The sequence below is a fragment of the Ambystoma mexicanum genome, chromosome 5q, assembly GCF_040938575.1.
Source record: "Ambystoma mexicanum isolate Mex_15411 chromosome 5q, UKY_AmexF1_1, whole genome shotgun sequence".
NCBI classification, from domain to species: domain Eukaryota; kingdom Metazoa; phylum Chordata; class Amphibia; order Caudata; family Ambystomatidae; genus Ambystoma; species Ambystoma mexicanum.
Window position 1 is genome coordinate 675,478,620 of NC_090933.1, and position 19,932 is coordinate 675,498,551.

The 19,932-nt window shown below is 45.1% G+C and overlaps 1 protein-coding gene across 1 annotated transcript in view; it reads left to right on the plus strand.

The window, feature by feature from the left end:
* ADHFE1 (alcohol dehydrogenase iron containing 1) overlaps positions 1-19,932 on the plus strand; it is a 419,108-nt gene that overhangs the window by 283,298 nt on the left and 115,878 nt on the right. The window contains exons 9-10 of the mRNA XM_069621130.1: positions 2,925-3,077; positions 13,330-13,428. Coding sequence (XP_069477231.1) covers positions 2,925-3,077; positions 13,330-13,428 — 252 coding nt within the window. The remainder of the gene's footprint in view (positions 1-2,924; positions 3,078-13,329; positions 13,429-19,932) is intronic.

Sequence of the window (19,932 nt, forward strand, 5' to 3'; positions counted from 1 at the left end):
AGGAGCTGGCAGATAGCTCTGCCGAAGAGGTGTGTTTCTGCTTACTCCGGGAAGCCCTCAACAAAGGAGGCTGGAAGTGGGCCCTGATGGGGCTGGACAAGCGCACACGAGAAGGTAAGACCTCACTAGAACAGCTGTTGAAAGTGAGGAATGAGCTGTCCTCTGGGCTGCTGCTGAGAGGCCAGAAGATGGTTGTGCCAGCGGCTCTGGTTGCTAAAGTCATATCACTGTTGCATCAAGGGCATCAGGGGTCAGCCAAAACCAAGTCCTGTTTGAGGATGAAGGTGTGGTTCCCCAATCTGAAACTCCTGTTGGATGAGTTCTTAAGGAATTATGTGTGGTGTCGGGCTGCTGCCCTTGTGCGGAGAGATCTCCAAATCAAGTTGATGCCCAGGGGGACTGAGCATGGAAAGTGGTGCACATAAACTTTGGCTCGATAGGGCAGTTCCTAGTGGCCGTTGACGAATGGAGCAGATATCGGGAGGTGGAATTCATCGAGTCAACTTCATTTGAAAACGTCATACCGGCAATGGAGAAAATGTTTGCCTCACATAGATTCCTGCAGGAGGTGTGCAACGACAATGGTCTGCCTTTTCAAGGGAGAGTTTTGCGAGTTTTCTGCAGGAATGCAGAGTCAAGCACAGGAAGATATCTGTTCTGGCCCAGAGCGAATGGGGAAGCTGAACGCTTCATGCGGACACTGAACAAAGTGTTCCGGATAGCCAACGGGCATGGGGCAATCTTTGTGTCGAGCTCTATATCAATTCCCAAGGGAGTACAGGGCCACTCCACACTGCTCCACAAGAGTTGCCCCTGCCAAAGTGATGTTTCGAAGGTGCATGCGTGGTTTCTTGCCAGGCAATGAGGACAGAGAGCCAGGGGTGATTGATGATGAGCAGGTGGCCCAAGATAGAAGGAGGTGAAACGAGAGGGAGAACATGAGGAGGAAACTGCGACCACCAGACGTATTGTTGGGCGATGAGGTGCTGGTCAGGAACCGACACCCCGAAGGCAAGATCTCTCTGCCCTATGACTCGCAGCCACTGGATCACATCACAGTAAAGGGGTTCATGGTGACTGCATCTGATGGGAGGATGACAGTCACCCGTAACTCCAGTTTCATTAAGAAGCATAGTGGCAGCAATCCCGTCGATCTAAGCCCAGTGCAGTGTGAGATTGATCCATACCCATATCAAGTCTGGAGCCTGTCAGAGGCCGCAGATCCGGGCCAGGGGTGGAGGAAGAAACTCGAGGGCGCACAGGTAGGAGATATCCTCAATGGGAGTCTCGGTATCGTCCGTCATGTCTGAAGGACTATGTGGTGGACGATTAACCTGTTGTCAAGATTGCACCAAAATGAGTCGGAGACTCGCAGAGTGTGTTGTGTTTTGAAGTTTAACTATTTGCTGTTAGATGTTCACAGTGATAACAAGGTTGATGTGCCTGTAATATTTATTGTTATGAAAAAGGAGGGATGTGGTGATGTAGTACCGCAAGTGACATAACTCAGTCGCAGGGAACAAATGGGGCAGTTGCACGCATGTGCCGTAGTGCGCAGGCGGAGCCCGGATGGAATACCCATGTGTGTATGTTTCTCTGTGGTGGTCCCGGGGGCTACCGTACCGCTAGGCCGGGTGGCCATCTAAGACCCAAGGACTTCACAGGAAGTCACAGCACATGACCTTTGACCTGATGAAATTACAGAAGGTGGCGTTGCATGACCTTGGAACCTGCTTACTTCACATAAAGTGGATTCACAGATGTTCAGAAATCTACCATAAGTGTTACGCTTAATACAATAACGAAATGTTAGTATAGAGGACAGAAAGCTATTCCAGTTACCTACCATAGTTTAAGCTGCTCCCTCAATATGACATGGGCAGCTACATGATATGCTTGTGGAACACCCAGCACAACATAGGCCAAGGGCCTGCTCTAACTTCATATGCCCTTCCAGCCTAACTATGGCTAGTTACTGCCTTCTTATGCCAGTTATATCCGCCTATGACGGGGATAGTCATCTTATGCAAGAAACCACTTTGCATTTTACAATGCTGCCACCACATGCAAAGTGCAGCCTCCGCTCCACCAGTAATGCCATTGTATGCCAATAAATGTCTCCTTTATATATGTTCCGGCGTGGAATGCATACGATGGAAACTAATGAAAATGCACCATCAATGCCAAATTTCTTAAAGCGGGAAAGAAAACATTACAAAGTTTGGAAAAACAATCTCCAGTGAAGGAGTGAGGACATGTATTGTGTGTACAGAATGCACTGGAATCTCATTGCATCTGGGGGTAATGGCCCAAAATGCCGGTCAGAATTCCGACTCCCGAAATTCTGACTTTTTTTTTTACCCCCCCGCACCACATATATATGAGGGGGGTATGGGATATAATAGTAGTATGTGGGCTGCGGGGGGGGAAGGGGTCTGCCACCCCGCATATGTATGTGGTGTAAAGGGGGTTTTAAAAAAGTCTGCATTTTCGGCCGTCGGAATTCTGGGGGTCGTAGTGATCACATAGATCCCATCTGGGTACTTTAAGTGTGTGAGTAATTGACGCAATTCATTTTGTTACATTATGTGAGCAACACATCTGATCCTAAATTAGTGGGGATTTATTACCCTTCCAAACCACTGAAATAATTCTACTAAACCAAACATTGCATTAACAGTTTTTCGTGGATGACGAATCAGTGAAACCTGTAATGTATGGCCTAAGCTTCGAAGCAAGCCCTCTTTTCTTTCCATTTTTGGCACTACTTCTGGGCCCTTTACCCACGGGTTGCAAGGGCAGTGCCAAAGGTACCAAAGGCGAAGCCAGGGGTACCGTTTTCTAACCCTAATGATGTCCACATTTAAAATGTGCTAATACCTGGAAAACGGATTGATGTGAGCTGTACTTTTCTACCCCTGCAGCCATGCACTGGAGTCATACACTGCCCTGCCATACAACCTGAGAAGCCCATGTCCAACCAATCCAATCAACAGGCCCGCTTACCAGGGAAGCAACCCGATCAGCGACGTGTGGGCCAAACATGCGCTACACATAGTGGCCAAGTATTTGAAGCGGTAAGTGTCCTTTGCGATTATGCCTCCTTGGGGGGGCTAGAGAGGAGGGGTCTGATGATCGTTCATGTGAGGCTTTTGTAGAGGCCATAACTACTAGTGAAAAAATCCCTCCTAAAACTAAAATAAACAAGATCTAAAGTTCCTCCTGTTTAATAACGTACTGAAATCCTCCTGTTTAATGCCCCATGAAATCCTCCCCTTTCATTATTTATTTATTTCATTTGTAATGCGCACATACAACCCGGTGGCATTGAGACGCTGTTGCAGGTACAAGTCAAGAACATACTTTGTCATACAGTTATACAGTTGTGATTTATTTTGTCATGAAAAAATGGTAGCGTAGGTGCAGTTACAATTGTAGCACAAATTACATAATTGAGAGGTATTACCAAGCATGTTAATGTTGCAGTGTGGTAGTGATAACGGTCAGAGTTTGACACGTAGGCGCAGCGTGCAGGTGTGATTGCGGGTTAGGAGAATAGCTGAGTTTTAAGCACTTTTCGAAAGGGCTTTCTGAAAGATCCGGTTGGATCATACCACCTCTAGCTCAGGCCCACCCTAAAATTACTTAGCAGTACAAAGGTCACTCCTATGCAATGTGCCCTGAGCATATATATCTCCAGGAAAACTTGATCACCACCTGTCCAATTAAAATGACTCTACAAAAGAAATGTTATCAATCAGGGGTCAAGTGGGGGACTCATCAACAAACGCAATGGAATGTGATATTAGCATATCAGGGTGAAATTTGCACATTTGATTAAAGTGGGTTAGCATAACCACCCAAATTGCACAGGACGAATGCCATTTGCCTTTCATGAAATCAACACACAAAACGAAGAGAGGATATTTTCTTCTAATAGTGTTTTTGAAAAAGTTAAAAGGTGTTCATGTTTTAAACTCCAGAACCAATACAAATGTTTTTCCTGGCACTTGCAGTACCGAAATTAGACATTCCACCTTGAGTTGTTCGTTATTTTTCATCAGGTTATATAGTGCAGGGGTGAAGTGTCCGTCCTGCAAACCTGATGACTGCAGTTCGATCCCTGAGGTTGGCTTTATTTCATAAATCCAAAGAAGACATTCAATGTTTCTCATTTCATCTGGGGGGACTGAGTCCACTCTCTGAAAAAAAGTGGGTGGACTCAGTCCATTCTCATGTACCCTCGACTTGAGCCCTGTTATCAATCTGCCATTGTCAGATAGTTTCATACGCTTCTTTCTCAGCACAACCCTTTCTAAAGGTGGGTCTTCATAACACCAAATCTATATACAACCAAACAGTATGGGCATTACCAAAAATGGCTATTGGATGACACATGTAATTTATGCAAAATTGTACAGTGGCATCCCTGAATGCTGCCACCCATAAATACACGACAGTGGATATCAGATGGATCCTTCATAAATCGTTGCGCTCTGAAACATTTGTGTATGAGCGCGATACAAATAAAATATCAATATCAATAAATCAATTGGTACAACTGCAATAACCAGCACTGGGGAACGCCAGGGCTGCTGGATACAGAGGAACTATAGAGCGGGTGTGGGCCATCAAGGCGAAGGTTGATACTGAAGATGCGACTTCACCTGAACCCAAGATGGTTGCTGTCCCCTTTGATCACTGGCCGTAGACCCATAACAGCTGGGGCAAATGAGACATACTCATGCCGATCCAAATGCTTGAGAGAGAAATGGTAAACCAGCCGGTGTGGAACCCCGAGGCAATGGCCCGGGCTTGGCAAGGCCTATGAAGAGCCTGAGGTTACGAAACTGAGAACAATCAGCAAGGAACCGGGGACACAGATATCGTCCTGAATCCACAACTGCTGGAAAAGAGAGCGGAGCAGAACCGATTCTACTAGCTGAGAGAGGGAAGGGAGCTAGACATTCTACAGTGGCTTTCACGATTGGTCACGCTTATTCCTCAGAGAGCTTAGAGGCTGATAAGGCCTAAGACAGCTGAGGTACCTGAGAGGTTGGGAAGGCTTAAACGATCCTAAAAGTACTGAATGGCCTTGGTAGGCTAGCAGGCCTGACAAGCCTGGGACTGCCATCTGAGTATGCTGAGCGCTCACATGAGTGAGTCGGACTTGGTACTATATCCCTGGAAGCATTAAGAACTGAGCCAGGAACTGTAACCATGGATGGATTATGAATAGTAAGCTCGGGGATATATTCCTGAGACTGAGAAAGACGTATGCTGGCCACTAAATCCCTTGGACGGTAGTGGAGGAACAGGCTTGGCACTGTATCCATGAGATTGTGATTAGGGGCACGAGGGATGTTGGGCACTATATACCCGAGAGTCCATCTAGAGAGAGACCAGCAATCCCTATTGGAGCAGACCTCCCTGGTGTTCTAAAGTTTAACCCTACCTGTCACATTTGCCATACTCCCCCATATATGTTTATCCCAACCCCGTCCTGACAACTCAAAGTATTTATGTTTACATTATAACTATGGTACATAGTTTTGTCAATTCTCCACACCACTTAGCCCTCAACCACTACTGTGCTCCCATATTGCAACTCACCTCTGCACCATAGCTCTCTTTTTTCAATTAGCTTGTCTCTCTTTCTAGAGAAGCTGACCTCATTGCCCACAAGAAGCAGATGATCTGAAACGTTAACATTTGGTGAAAGCCCAAGCAGACCTTTCTTTCTTTGCATTAAAGAAGATCTTTGAAAACGTCTGCTGCAACCAAAATGTAGTGAAGGTCTTTGATGAGCAGGATAATTCCCTTGCAAGGGGTCGCTCCTTCAGCCTCCTGGTCACTGGCTGGGCAGCACCAACAAACAGAATCATTTACTTACCATTAATGTGTACCTTAGCCCCCAGGTCATTGGCTGAGCAGCACCAACGAGCATGGTCACTACATTTCTAGAATTATGTCCCTCCGCCTCCAGGTCAATGTGACAACATGACTACTGCCCTGCAGGAGTACAAGTATGATTAACAGCTAAACTGCCTGCTCAGCGCTCACACTTCTACAAACCAACAGTGACATTAATCATAAAGGTGAAACAGGCACATTCAAGAGATGTACCTCCTTCACCTTGTGTGGTAACCTGGGCCGAGGGAATGCTATACTCTTAAGAGGGGTATGCATGTGATACCATTAGCAACCCAAACGGCAACAGTACAAATAGTCCAATATAAAATATTGTGCAACCAAGGTTCTATGAAAATATACAAGCCACCCCTGTGGAAAGAACCCAGAATATGTAGTATGTTGATTATGCAAGCACTCAATATAGCAGATGTGAAAGGCAATAAATCACAATGTCACCAAAAAGGATAGGTCTTTGTTGCGAAAGGTGGCAATCAGTGGCTTAGCAGTCTCTTGGGACCCAAAAGTGGACCGAAATGAGTAGGGGCCTCTCAACCATACCCTTTTCAATTCTTGGCGGCCAGACATCATCGAACTAGGCTTCAAGTTGCTGTCTTTGCAGGTCGAACCAAGCTCAGGTGTGGCTAGTCTTGCTGGTCCTATCAGTGAGGTGATGGCAAGTAGGTCGGAAGCAGTAGCTTTGTGTGGTTCAAGGGTGACATTCAAAAGGTGCAGTTTTGATGGCTCATCCAGATCAATTTGGGATGTTGGTAACTGATGTGTCCCGTCGACCAGCAACACAATGCGTCCAGTGGTTCGAGTTGTGTTCCATTGATTGAAAGCAGTCTGATGCGATGTTCAAAGAAGTGGCGGTTCAAAGTCATCCTCAGCGGCCAACATGTTGTTCGAGCTGAATAGGTGACATGCTCTGCTTGGTGCAATGTGCCGTCAAGCTTGTTTGATGAATGCAGCAACAGCAATTCAAAGAATGTTTGAAGAAGTTCAATAGCAGCATCTCTACTCCTAGTGGTTTGAATGTGTATGAACATGGTTGAATATGGTTCAATGGTAGATCAACCAGTAGAATGCAGGAAACCAGCTGCTTTGCTCCTCCTGATGCTGTGAGTACGAACCCAGGGACAAGTTTGGTCATTTTTCTCTTCACTCCCATCCTGGGGAGGCTAGCTAGCACCTGCAGAAATCCTTCACCACCAGTGAGGACCTAGGTACCAGTTCAGCTGATCGAGATGAAGGTCCTAGTCCAATAGCAGTTCACCCCCAATGTGTCCTGGGGATGGGTAGAGAGCAGAGCGTGTCTCTGCCTTTGAACACCTGCTTTCACCTCACAACTGGAAAACTGTGCAAAGGACTTCTCCCACCTATGGGTCCAAACCAATTGTTCTAAGAGTCCTTGAAGGTCCAATATCAATAAAAATAGGAGTGGGAGATGCCTTCTTTATAAAGGAGAAAGGCCACCCAGCATTGGATAAAATCGAGCCTGCTTTAAGAGGTCTAATGTTAAGGTAACAAAAGACCTTTGCCTTCTTGCCTCATACCAAACGGGATTTTCTGTGTAAGAAGTGGAGGAGACAGAAAGGAAAGATTAAGTACACAGAAAATCACGATGGAGGAACCCTTCCTCCTTTCACTTCTGCTCTGTCTGACTGTCTCATCCCACCCACTTCTCAAGCCTACAACTTCAAAGACCCTTTGGTATGCAAGACCCTGGTGTGGGTCTGACTCTTTCGTTTAGGGTGTGTCACTTTGAAGCTTGTTTCCCAGAACTCCCCTGCTGGGGTTTCTGGGCTAGAGAGGTGTTGACTGGCCTCACAAAGGATCAAAGAGAGACAGTTCCCTCTACCCATTGTCCTGCTAGCTGCAGCAGAGACAGGCATTTCAGAGAGAATACACACAGCTTGTCCATAGCTGACCTGTCACATTGCTGACATGTATATGCTACAGATCATATGTCAGATTAATAATTATGTAAACCACAAGTCGCCATACCAAATTCTAGTAATGGCTTTCATTTCAAGAATAACCTGCTGCCAGGCGATGGATTAAATAATTATCATGGTTTCGGATGAGAGGTGCAGATTTAAATGCACCTGTGTCAGCAGTTGTTTTGCTGTCACGGCAGCTGTCAAACAGTGCACCTCTGACCTCTGAGTGTCCTCTGTGCTACTGAAGAGCAGAGGCTTCAGATCAGGGAGAATGATGCAGCAGGGCACAGGTGTACAATAGGCTTTTGGCATTGAGCTTTCTCCAAAGGTGGAGTCTGATTAACAGACCACCCTTTCTGAGAAGGAATTACCTGCAACATTGTATTAGTTAATGAACATTAAGAAAGTCAGGGCTTCTACACCCTTATCAGATGGCAATTCCTCAGTCTCTGTCTAAGCAGCATGGACGAGCAGAACCATTCCCTCCCTTAGCCCTATGTCACAGCCTGAGCAAGACAGCAGGATCCCTCACTTCCAAGGTTCTCTTCCCTCAGCATCTAGGACAGTGGCTGAGCAGCACCAACAAGTAGGATAATTAGCTTGCAAATGTTATCTCCCGATGACTGACTGAGCAGCACCCACGAGCAGTCTTTCACTTTCAAGCTCCTCTCTCTCAGCCTCTCTCAGCCTCTCTCAGCCTCTTATCAGCCTCTTCTCAGCCTCTCACATACCATGGTCAGAATACAATGTCATATCAGTCGAGTTTCGGTGCCTTTGGCCGGATGAAGAAGCCTGTTTTTCTGAACAAATGGTCAGGGACTGGAAGAGGATGGATGCAGAATACTTAAAGCATTTCTTCAAGGCAAGGAGTAACACAGTTTATCCCCTTTTATCAAGATACTACAACCCATGACATTGCCACAAGTTACACATCAACAGCACATGACACAATTGAGGCACTGGCGTCGGCCATAAAAATGAAAAATAAAATGCTATCCTTACATATGAGCACGAAATGGTTCACAAGCAATATTTTTGAGTTTAGGAAACAATGTTGGAATTTGCAGCGACTCCGATACCAAAGTGTACCAAGGAAGGTTGTCTTCAGAGCAAGAGAGATATCCATCTTCCATATAAAATGGAATGCTGGCAACGTATGAGCAGAGCTCCGAAAAAAGGCCCAAGATGCTTTCTACTTGTAACTGCAAGGACTAAAAGGTCACCCGCGCCCCAAGACCTAAGCGCAAAAAACTTATGACAGATCTTCAGCAGCCAAATCAAGGACACCAGAATTGAAGAAGCTGGCTCTGGTCGCTGCGAGCTACCTGCCATCTACATCACTAACCCTAACCACACAAACATACACACATTCTCATACAGACACAGTCACACATAGATAGTCATGTGCGTTGACTCAGCCAACCCACCTTGCATGCATGCCCGCATACATAGAAACATATTACATTAATAAGTACCTCACTTACCTGCTTGCACCCTCAGCCAATCGCCGCTGCCACATACGGCCGGATGGCCCGCCCTTCTTCCCAGCTAAGCATGCTGAGTGACCGGAGAGAACTCCACTATTGTCAGTCTGTCAATGTGGTGCATACACTGTCAGTGCAAAATTAGAGGCAGGGGGGCCCTACTTCCTGCGCCCCACCGGCCTCTCAGTATTGCACTCTTCGACTTTTGCAGGGCCCAAAGTGCTCTGAAATGCACATTTAAAAAAAGTAACGCAGGTATAAGCCCCTTTCCAAATATGGGCTCCAAACGAAGCACGCAAGTGTGGACGGTGCTGCCTGGCACTGTGCTTTGGGTGGGAGATGTATGTTTAGATTATCATTCTAAAGGTGCATTAGAATGATTATCTATATGCATACATCTCTCTCTCAAAGTGAGGGCGGCAGCACCCTCCTAACAAAGGTTGCCACAGCTTCTTCCATGCCTCCTTTCATGTGCCTACCCATCCAGAACTCAAAATGTACCTGAGGTTTGTGTTTCGCAACATCCACTACCAGTTCCAGTTTATGGTCCTGCCCTTCAGTCTATACCCCTCACCCCACAGCGATTTCTCCAAGCTGTTGGTTGTTGTGGCTACTTACATCCGGTAGGAACAGTTTCATGCCTTCCCCTTCTTGGACAACAGATGTATTTACTCCTCCTCGCTGGAGCAGGCACACTCCCAGCTGCACCACACTGTCATCTGTTGCACAGCTTGTGCTCTTCTCTCAGCTTCAGAAAGTCCCAGACCTGGCACTCCGCTTCTTCTGGGCCATTCTAGACACATGCTCCGCAAGGATCTTTCCCTGAGGATACATTCCCTGAGGACAGGGTTATCAACACCCTTCAGATGATGGAGGTTTTCCAATCCCAGAGCCAGGTCCCAGTCTCTGCCTTTCTTTCCCTTGTGGGCCTCAGGATTTCCTACATTTCCAAGGCGTCAGATGCCCGGTTGTGCATGTGGTCCAGTGACTTCTACAATGTCAACTGTTTCTTTTTGGGGGGGGGGCAACAGACCTTTTGCAGGTCTAGAGCAATGTGTCACACGATCTGCTGTAGTGGGCCCTCAGAGACAACGTGATCATTGGATATCTCATGTGGTCCCTGGAGGAGGCAAGGGGGCACATCAACCTCGTGGAGCTGCAGGTAGTCCGGTTGACCCAGTTGCTTTTCTCCCATTATTGCAAGGCAAATTTGTCCAGATTCTAATGGGTAACACTGGGGCCTTGCATTACCATTACAAAATTAGTGGTATGGGTGTCACTGTCTTTATGTGAAGAAGCAATGTGATACTGGTTCTGGGCTCTGGAGAATGTCTCCCTGTTGGCGGCCCATCTGGCTGGAGTGGGTAACATTACTGCCTACTCTCTGAGTGGGCATTCAGATAGATTCACCTCCTAGGGAAACTGCCCTTCAAGTGGACCTCTTTTCCTCCAGTGTCACCTAGAGGTGCACCAGGCATGTTACTCTACAGGAGTAGTAGCAGTTTCGGGGATATATTGAGTGTTGGATGAAACTTTGATCGCATTTATTTATTTATGTATTTATTTATTTATTTATTTATTTATTGGCCGCGCCCAAACCCGTGAGTATCACGGCACTGGTACATTGATAAACAAGACAAAATGGAAATAAGGTACATAAACATGATAGTAAATGCTGCGCAGAGTCACGTAGTGGGGATATCCCAATATCAGATTAGTCATATTTGTCAAACAGCCAGGTTTTTGCATCTGTGTTTACTCTGATCCCTGTCATCCCACTGATCTTCAGGCCAAAGAGTGGAGGAAGTAAAGCGGGAGGAGGGTAAAGGGGGCTGGAATGAGAAAGGCTAAAGGTGAGGTGAAGCTGGAGGAACAAAACAAGATGCTGGACAGTGGGGGAGGTGAGGTTGGAGGAGGGGAGATGAGGCTGGAGGCAGGAGGTGGTGGTGGTGGTTGAAGAGGAGGCAGCAACTGAAGATGAAGAGTAGGGAAGTAAGGAGACAGAGGAAAGGTTAGAAAGTGTGAAACGTCAAAGTGGCGGAGGAGCCACAGGAGGTGGGAATGAACTAGACTGGGAGGAGTATCATGTGAAGGAAGGTGGAGGAAAATCAACCTTGAGGAACCAGGCGATAACAGCAGCCAAGGAATCCTCAACTAATGTCAAAAGCCTAGATTCAAGAAAGAGGTGAAGGGGTACTTAAGAATGTGTATGGCTGGGACACTTCCTGGATGGAATTGAATGGACTTTGTTCCATGGGCATTATGGAGAAGGCAATCTGAAGGTTTTTTTTTCTTTCCCCCATGTATTGATGTATGCCTGGGCCCTTTGTCCTGACAATCCTACACCTGGAGAGTCCGGTGAAAATCGTTTTGATAAGTCCAGAGACCTCGATTTATTTACTTTGCATTACAGTCGGAGACTTTTTCAAGGTTCAAAACACAAGCCGAGAGAACCTTACTCCCAACCATCACACTCCTGAAAGCTCTTGGGCTTTGGGAGAAGGTGAAGAAAAGGGGAAAAGACTGCAGGGACCAAGGACTTGTTCTGTAGAACTGTCAGGCTATTTGAGGAGATACCTGAATATAACTATGTTTAAAGAACCTACCCTAGTGTCTGTGTGTGTTAATCCCACTTGGTTTTGTGACATCCTGTTATGTTTTTTGAGAAGGTTAAATAACTAGTTTCTACCACGCCAGTTTGTAGATCCTGTTTATTATTTGGGTCTTGTTCTGGCAGTTTTAAATGTGTCTCTGTTTGAGTCTTTTCATTTATACTTTTGAGGTTGCTCATACTTAAGATGGTTTTCCTGGTTGCCATCACTCCTGCAAGATGGGTGGGTGAGCGAGTTCCAGACTCTATGAAGCCTTCTTGTTTCATCTTCGCCAAGTATAAATTGACTTTGAGGGCGAGGCTGTTCTTCCTTCCCATGGTTGTGTCGGACTGTCACCTGTCTGAGGTCCTGCCTTCTGCCTCACCCAGTTGTTATTGGCTGGACCCCAGGAGGCCTCTCAGCTACTAGGTCTTTCAGCTGAGGGCCATCAGCAGGTACAATCAGCTCTTTGTCAGGTTTGCAGTTACCAAGCAGACCCTATCCAGGGAAACTGTCCAATAAATTTTTGTTTGCTATTATTTGGCCATTCAAGGAAGTGCCTGCAGGTCTCGGGGATAATGCATGCTATTATTCTGTTAGAGGCTTGGTGGCTACCCGTGCCTTGCATAGTTGTGCCCTTGTGTACATATATCCTGTAGCTACATGGGCTTTTCGGCATACCTTCACCAATCATACTGCCTGGACGCCTTATGAGGTTAGGATGCCTGTTCTAATGTGTGCAATGCAGTATTTCCTGGTGTTGGTTCCTCTCTCCTCCTGGTTCTGTGCTGCTTTGGGAGACTAAGATCCGGAATCTGTGGAAGATAGGAATGTATTAGAGGAACGCATTGATTAGCTTTAGGAATGTTCTCCCTGGTGGATTCGTTCTTCCTCGCACAGCTTCCGCATCACCCTCCCAATGTACACCTCCTTCCAATGGCTGATATCCTGCGGCAGTTCTGCTGCTAGTCAACTTCTGCAAGTGAGTACACATTGGCGGAAATGAGTTCACGTGGCATATAGCACCCACGATGCCGCATCCGGATTCATGGGCTGCAGGAACGGCTAGCTGAGTCGAAACACGGACATAGTGCACCCCCTGGTGGCTGAAAATGTTTTCCATCCCAGGCTTGTGCCTGGAGACTTTTTCGAAGTGATCTGTGCGAGGAAGGACTTATATCATCGGAAAGAACATTATTGAAAATAAGTCGTTTTTCATTCTCTGTTGGGTTTCCCTTTCCTATTGCAGAATAAGCTAGTGGTCAGTTATGCGTGAGGAACAAGGGAAGTGATGTCCCCCATTCTAGGTATAATGGGGAAATGTATGTAATAGCTACATGTTTTATTCATTTTGAGTTGTGCATTCTTTAAACCTCTCCTCTGTTAATGTTGTGACTGCAGAGCTGTGAAGAATTCCGATGATCGTGAAGCCAGGTTCTCCATGCACCTGGCTAGTGCCTTCGCAGGGATTGGCTTCGGGAATGCCGGAGTGCATCTTTGGTAAGTCCAGGGCACATTCGGGTCTTTTGGCACAATGAGGTGTATATTAGAGGCCTAAACTAATTCTTCATTGGAGTAAACTGAACAGCTTGCCAGTTTGTTTGCTGTGTTCTCACTGTCCTCATGCCGCCCATCACCCCCAAAACATCAATTTCTCCCACAAAAAAGATGTTGAAATACGGGCTGATCAGATTTCTCAGTCTCGTGGCCCCCTTGCAAGCCACCCAATTCAGACAACATCACCATTCTCAAATCTTAAATGTCTGTGTGGCAAAAACGATGCCTGGCACCCACCAGAAACGGGTGTTTCTGTCCATCACAGAATACCTGATGCAATGAAACACTTCTGCATCCAGATTAAAGTCATTTGGCTGAAATTAGAGCCTGGGATCACTTAGTGTGCCATGTGCAAGGTCTACATCACAGGTCATGTAGCATGGCATGCGAGTCTGCAAGAGAGCATGCAAACAAGCAAAATATGAAATGCATCGAAACGAGTTATGCATACAAAGCAATCTTGCTTCCGCAAATGCACATTGTGTCCTTTTCTGTGTTGGATCAAAAAGATTTCCATTTAGCATTGTTAGCCTGAATATGCATAACCACATTCGGGGCCTACTTTCTTTATTCCCCCAAGTTCCTAGTGCCAAGTATTAGAAACCATTACTGGTGTGGGAGTCCCAGTCACCTAGCCAATTCGTGTTACTGTGCATGTAATGTTACTGTATGTAGGGACTGTAGTGGAAGGTATGGTCATTTTGACAAAGTTTGCTAGAAAGAACTGGAACTTTATTTAGTCACCAGGAGCCAAGCGACTCACCTACTCAGTATCTAGCCAAGCCAGTTGGAGAAAAATACATTTCCCATAATGCCCCTCAGGAACCAAAAGTAAACGCGGACCAGATCCAAGAAGTAGAATGGAGGACCAGGAAGAGGGTAAACCTGGCAAAATACCTAGCCATGTTACTTAAGACAGGGAAGACATCTGAAAACCTGTCTCAGGGACCAAACTAGGCAAACCACCATCAGATGGACTACATCTTCCACAAGCCTCTTCTCTCCCAACCGGAAAGCCCAGAATGGCTCAGGGAAATTAATGTATCCCTTCAAGGGCAGGGAGACCATAAGAAAACACTTCAAGGACAGCAAACCCCTGGGTGAAATCTAAACACTACTAAATCCCACCTAACACACTTTCCTTACACTTACCAACAGCAGCACATAATAATATTATCTGCACAAGCAGCTTCATCATTCTCTCCATGCACACAGTTTCAAAATGGCCACCGCTTCAGCCTGTGCGGAGTGGCCTTCAATCACCTTAACTCAAACAGGCCCACCACTTAAGAAGTGAGTACACGGTGTGAGGAGTCTAAGGGCATCCTCACCTCTTTCTTCCCCAATATATCCTCCTTCCAGGTGGCCAGGCAAAGGCTGTCGCCTTCAGATCCTGACCCTGGGGGTGGATATGTGGGGGAGGATCGCCTGGGTGGCAGAGACTTTGGGAGTGGGGATGAGGCACCCTTGGGTGAAAAACAGTATCCTCCATTTCCCTTTTGTAAGGAGTGAAATGTCCCCCAGGCCTTTTTATGGTAATACCAATCGCTTTCCTATTTTTCCAAAAAACAGTCTCTCAATGCACACCAGTCCGGTACTGAGATGATGAAGAGACAACCCAGAGTCATGTGTCCTCTCTTTATTCGTTCAGACATACACAAACACCACTCTGGTACTGGGATGAGGAAAAGGGATGCTGAGTACCAAGACCGCCAAGCAGTAAAGGCAGTAAAGCAACATTGCCTGCACCTGGAGCCCAGGGGGGACGGTATAACTGGTCCTATCAGGGGAGGCTGCTGAGATCGCCTGTGGAACGTTCACAGGAGAAGCTGGAAGTGATACAAGGGAGAGACTTCCTCTCCGTACAACCGAGGTGGCGGAGATCCTGGATGAGGGGCACGCCGAGACAGGAGCAGTGACGGCCACAGAGAGCCTGCCGATGCAGAGAACAGCACCTGGAGGTAGCGTAGCTGGTGAGTCAAAAGTGCATGAATGACTCCAGGACGCTGTGGGGTGAACTGTGTGGTTTCTGCAGGTCGGATCGCTTGTGACTGAGCGAGGGACCATTTAGGCAAGCTGAATGCTGGTTCAAGTTGAACTAAAGACTTTTTGACAGTATGATAACCTGAAGGCTGAGGAAACTGAATGAAAGGGTTTTGTGAATACCGAATTGTGAACAAGATGAAATTGATAAGGCCAAGAAAGAGCCATGGAAACAGACGTTTTTGAACTTGTGAAAATGCATGTGAAGAGGGTGCAAATTCCAAGCAGGAGAGTAAACTGGTAGTTTGATGCTGCTTTAGTCAATGTTACTGAATGGAATGAAAATGAAGCCTTTTGTCATTTATACTGAACTGAAAGAAAGCAAGTGTGATTAAATACCAATTGGATTGAAAGCAGTTGGTGAAACTTCCTGATATGAGGAACCGTGAATTGTGTAAACTGAAGAAAACACGCATTGGCAAGTGACATAAGAATATAAGGAACTGTGTAATCCGAAAGAGAAAGCAGTGGCAACAACTCAGAGAATATTTGAAACTATAGCACGTGAATGGTGGCAAAGCAAGTATTGACAAAGTTCCAAGAGGATAAGTCCAATACCACTGTAAAGCTGAAACAGTGGCAGTGTAACTATGAGGAAGAAGCAAGTAAGGTGTGTCGGTTGCATGACCTGTAATGGGTGGACTGTTGTGGTCCGACAACTGTGCCTAGAACGAGTAGACCCACCTAAAGGAAAGACCACTTAACTCACCTATAAGCTTGTGATTGAGGATCAAGGAAAACATATGTGATCTAATATTAATGAACCTAACTCTGTGATATGGGTGAAATTGACGAAAGGTAACTCCAACAGATTAGCTGGAAAGTATCCCAAGGAACTGTGCTGTTTTTGGAACATTGAGAGACTTGAAAGCTTGGGGAAGGGAACCCCTCCTTTGGACATAGTGAACTATCCTGAATATTGGGAAAGGGAAAACCACTTTTCCACCCCCGAGCTGGAAGAAGCTCTGAAACTTTATTTTAACACTTCTCATTTTGATGCTGACATCCCTACATATTATATACATGTAGATGTGTGGGCAAGTATAGGTTTTAGACACAGACAGACATTTGCTTTGGATTTCCTGACACAGACTATCATTAGTTTCATTTAGGCAGGGAAATCCCACCTTAGCGTCCGGCAAGTTAGGCCTTTTTCCAACCTTCTTTTTATTTTAATGAAAGTTGGTAACCCAAGCTTTACTCAGTTGTCTGTGACAACTTTCTGATGACTTCACAACGTTTGTACATAAAGCAAGTTTATTGTATAGTTTTCCAGGGAGCATGGTGTAACAGGACCGAACTAACCCAAGTCTCAACAAGCCATATCAGTTCACATCTTTTACACAGTTTTGCAACAGTTAACATACTCCCAAAATACTTTATTGCAATCCACCACCCAAACATGATTGGATACAACCTTCTTCAAAGAAATCCCATCTTTTCCCAATACCAATGTTTTCATTGGCCAGGTTTATCTCAATAATTGTCTTCAGATTTTATTCATAACACACCTCTTCCATAGTAGGTCATGACAACAACACATGGTTAAACATTAGCATTGAAAACATTATGCATTACTAGCAATAACTGTCCTAAGCCATTTAAACCCTAACTCTTGATTTGCACATGGCTCGCATGGACATTTCCCGCAATATGAGGGGCCTGGGTGAATGATTTCTCTTTGTTCATGATACTATCTCATTTCCTAGGTCACCGTTCCATTGAAACTTTCCAATCTACAAAACTCCCACTTTATCACACAATTGATTTTTCTAATTGGAGAGGCATGAATATTTCCCACAAATCTGGAAGGACAACTGAGTGTAGCGAGGGAGACTGAACCAACCAAGGAGGTTCCAAGGGTTTTCCTTGAGAAAATGTTTTGAATAATTGGTTTAAATGGTGCCTTATACACCACACTTTCTGTGTAAAATTGGGTAAAAAGCCAGGCAGCTTGCAATTTGCTTTGTAGGGTAGCTTGTGACAAGATCCAATAGCTACAAATCACCAACAGTGCACAGGAGCTTTTCCCAATACATTTCCATGATGCCTTCCCCCACAATATATACCAGTATGTTACCTCTGAAAAGCACTCCATTATGCGTCTGTACTGTTGTATACCTCTGTAAAGCGCTCTGTTATGTATCTGTGTTGTTGTGTACCTCTGTAAAGCGTTCAGTTGCTTCTTGAAGCTAGGTCTGTGCTCAATAAATAGCATAATAATTATTATTATTTAAAAAGTATAACCCATGTTTACACTGTTTGTGCCCATACATTTCCATTAGGCTGCTCTAATCTATGCTAGTATTTCCTTATAAGTACATACTCATGTGTTCATTGCTTATAATGCTAGTATCCCCTCCTAAGAAGATGCCTGTTGGATTTGCCACAAACAATGTCAAGCCAAAATAAAGAAAAAAATGTAAGCCAGTCTAGACATCCAATAACTTACCATGCTTGCTTTACCATTGCTGCCCAGTTAAGAAATGTCATGCTACAGTAAGAAATCATAGGTAGAGTGTCTGCACCAAGCCATGTAGTAACACTTATCATGCTTTCTTTAACAAAGGCACACATTACAAAATGCCATCTCACAGTAAGAAATTAAGACTGGTGGCAAGCAAAATATGCCAGTCTAGCTATAATTTCTTACTGTCAGATGGCCTTTTTTAATGGCCATCTTTGATAAAGCAAGCATGACCATTGTTATTTCTTGGCCATACTTGCATTTTTAGGAAAAGTCAATCTACCTATAATTTTACTGTCACATGGCATTTCTTTCTATGCATCTATAGTTAAGCAAATATGAGTGCTACTATGTGGCTACACTGGCACATTTTGGTGCATCCACCTGGAACAATCTGGAGGACCTGCTTCCTGCATAATCTTTGGCCTTATTGCTGTCTGTGAACCCCCACCCCTACTGCCTTACCCAGCTTTCTGGAGGAATTGTGCCCAGCGGAGTTATTTTGTAGGTATTTCTCATGTGTTTCATGGACACCAAATGTTTGGGGCCAAAGAGTGGTGTAACCAGGAGCTATATTGGGGAGATTACTGTTGCTGATAAATAGGCCAAATAATCCATTTGAGACAGGTCACACATGCCATAATGCCAGCAGTGGAAATTCACCTCCAGCTCAGAGCAACATCAACAAGACATTGTGGGCATGCAAATTAACCCAAGTGACTGACCTTTAGCTCCAGAAAATTGCCTTTGTTTTACAGGGCAGTGCTACGTTATACATAGCTTAATCAACCTAAGATGGGCATTTCTCAACACTGCAGACAAATACATATGTTTTCACCCTTATTATGGATGAACAACGTTGTTCAGTCTGACAGTTTTGTGGTTGGAGAATTGGGGTATGTTTAGTAAACACCAGCAAAGTTATGGTGGGTTTTAAAAGGCTTAAACAAAATCTTTCGCCTAAATTGCGAAAGTGAAATCCATTTGAGGTAATCACACATGCTACAATGCCAGCTAGTAACCATCACTGGAAGTTCACCTCCAGTTCAGAGCCCAATCAGGAAGGTGTTTTGGGTCTGCAGATTAGCCCAAATGCAAGCATTTTGCTCGAGGAATCCACAAGACTGTCAGACTATGCTACACTGATGATCCCTAAAGAAGGGTGATACTATGTATAGCACTCCTCTGTAAGACAAAGGCAATTTTCTGGAGCAAAAGGCTTGCATTTAGGCTAAGTTGCATAACCACAATGCCTTGCGGATGTGGCTCTGAACTGGAAGTGATCTTACCAAATGGTTAAAACGTGGCATTGTGGAGTGTGTGACTTGTCTCAAATGGATTATTTGACTTTCACATTTCAGGTGAAAGGGTATATTCAAGCGTTTTTTAAACTCCCCAAAACTTTGCATATTCGTATTGTGATTTCTGTTCCCAACAAGCTCTTTGATGGCACCATTCTCTTACTGCCAATGCATTAATAACCCCATGTCATTCAGCCTCAAACATCCCAGAATAACATGATTCACACATATCTCAAGGAAGCAAAAAAACACTTGAACATGATTTGTATACAGGCATGTATGGAGTTTAATAAGTCATAAAAGTCAGACTTAACGCGACACTAGCATAAGACTGTGACAATATTCTGCGTCCATGCTTGGATTGATTGATGGTAACATTTAGACATTTATAATAATCCATTACTGAAAGCTCTTTCCCCAAAACACTGTACATAAAACTGTACATAAAACACTCATATATCATTATCACCCAGCAAGCAAAATGAATACTAATTTGTCGACGTCAGAAGGGTGGACGGTTCCGCAGACCTTGTTATGATTCAAACCCATAAACGTGCATGTCCTTCATAGATTGCAGGAGTGAGCGCTTAACCCGCTGAGCTATCTTGCTAGCTATTTCTCCTTCAATGTGCATAC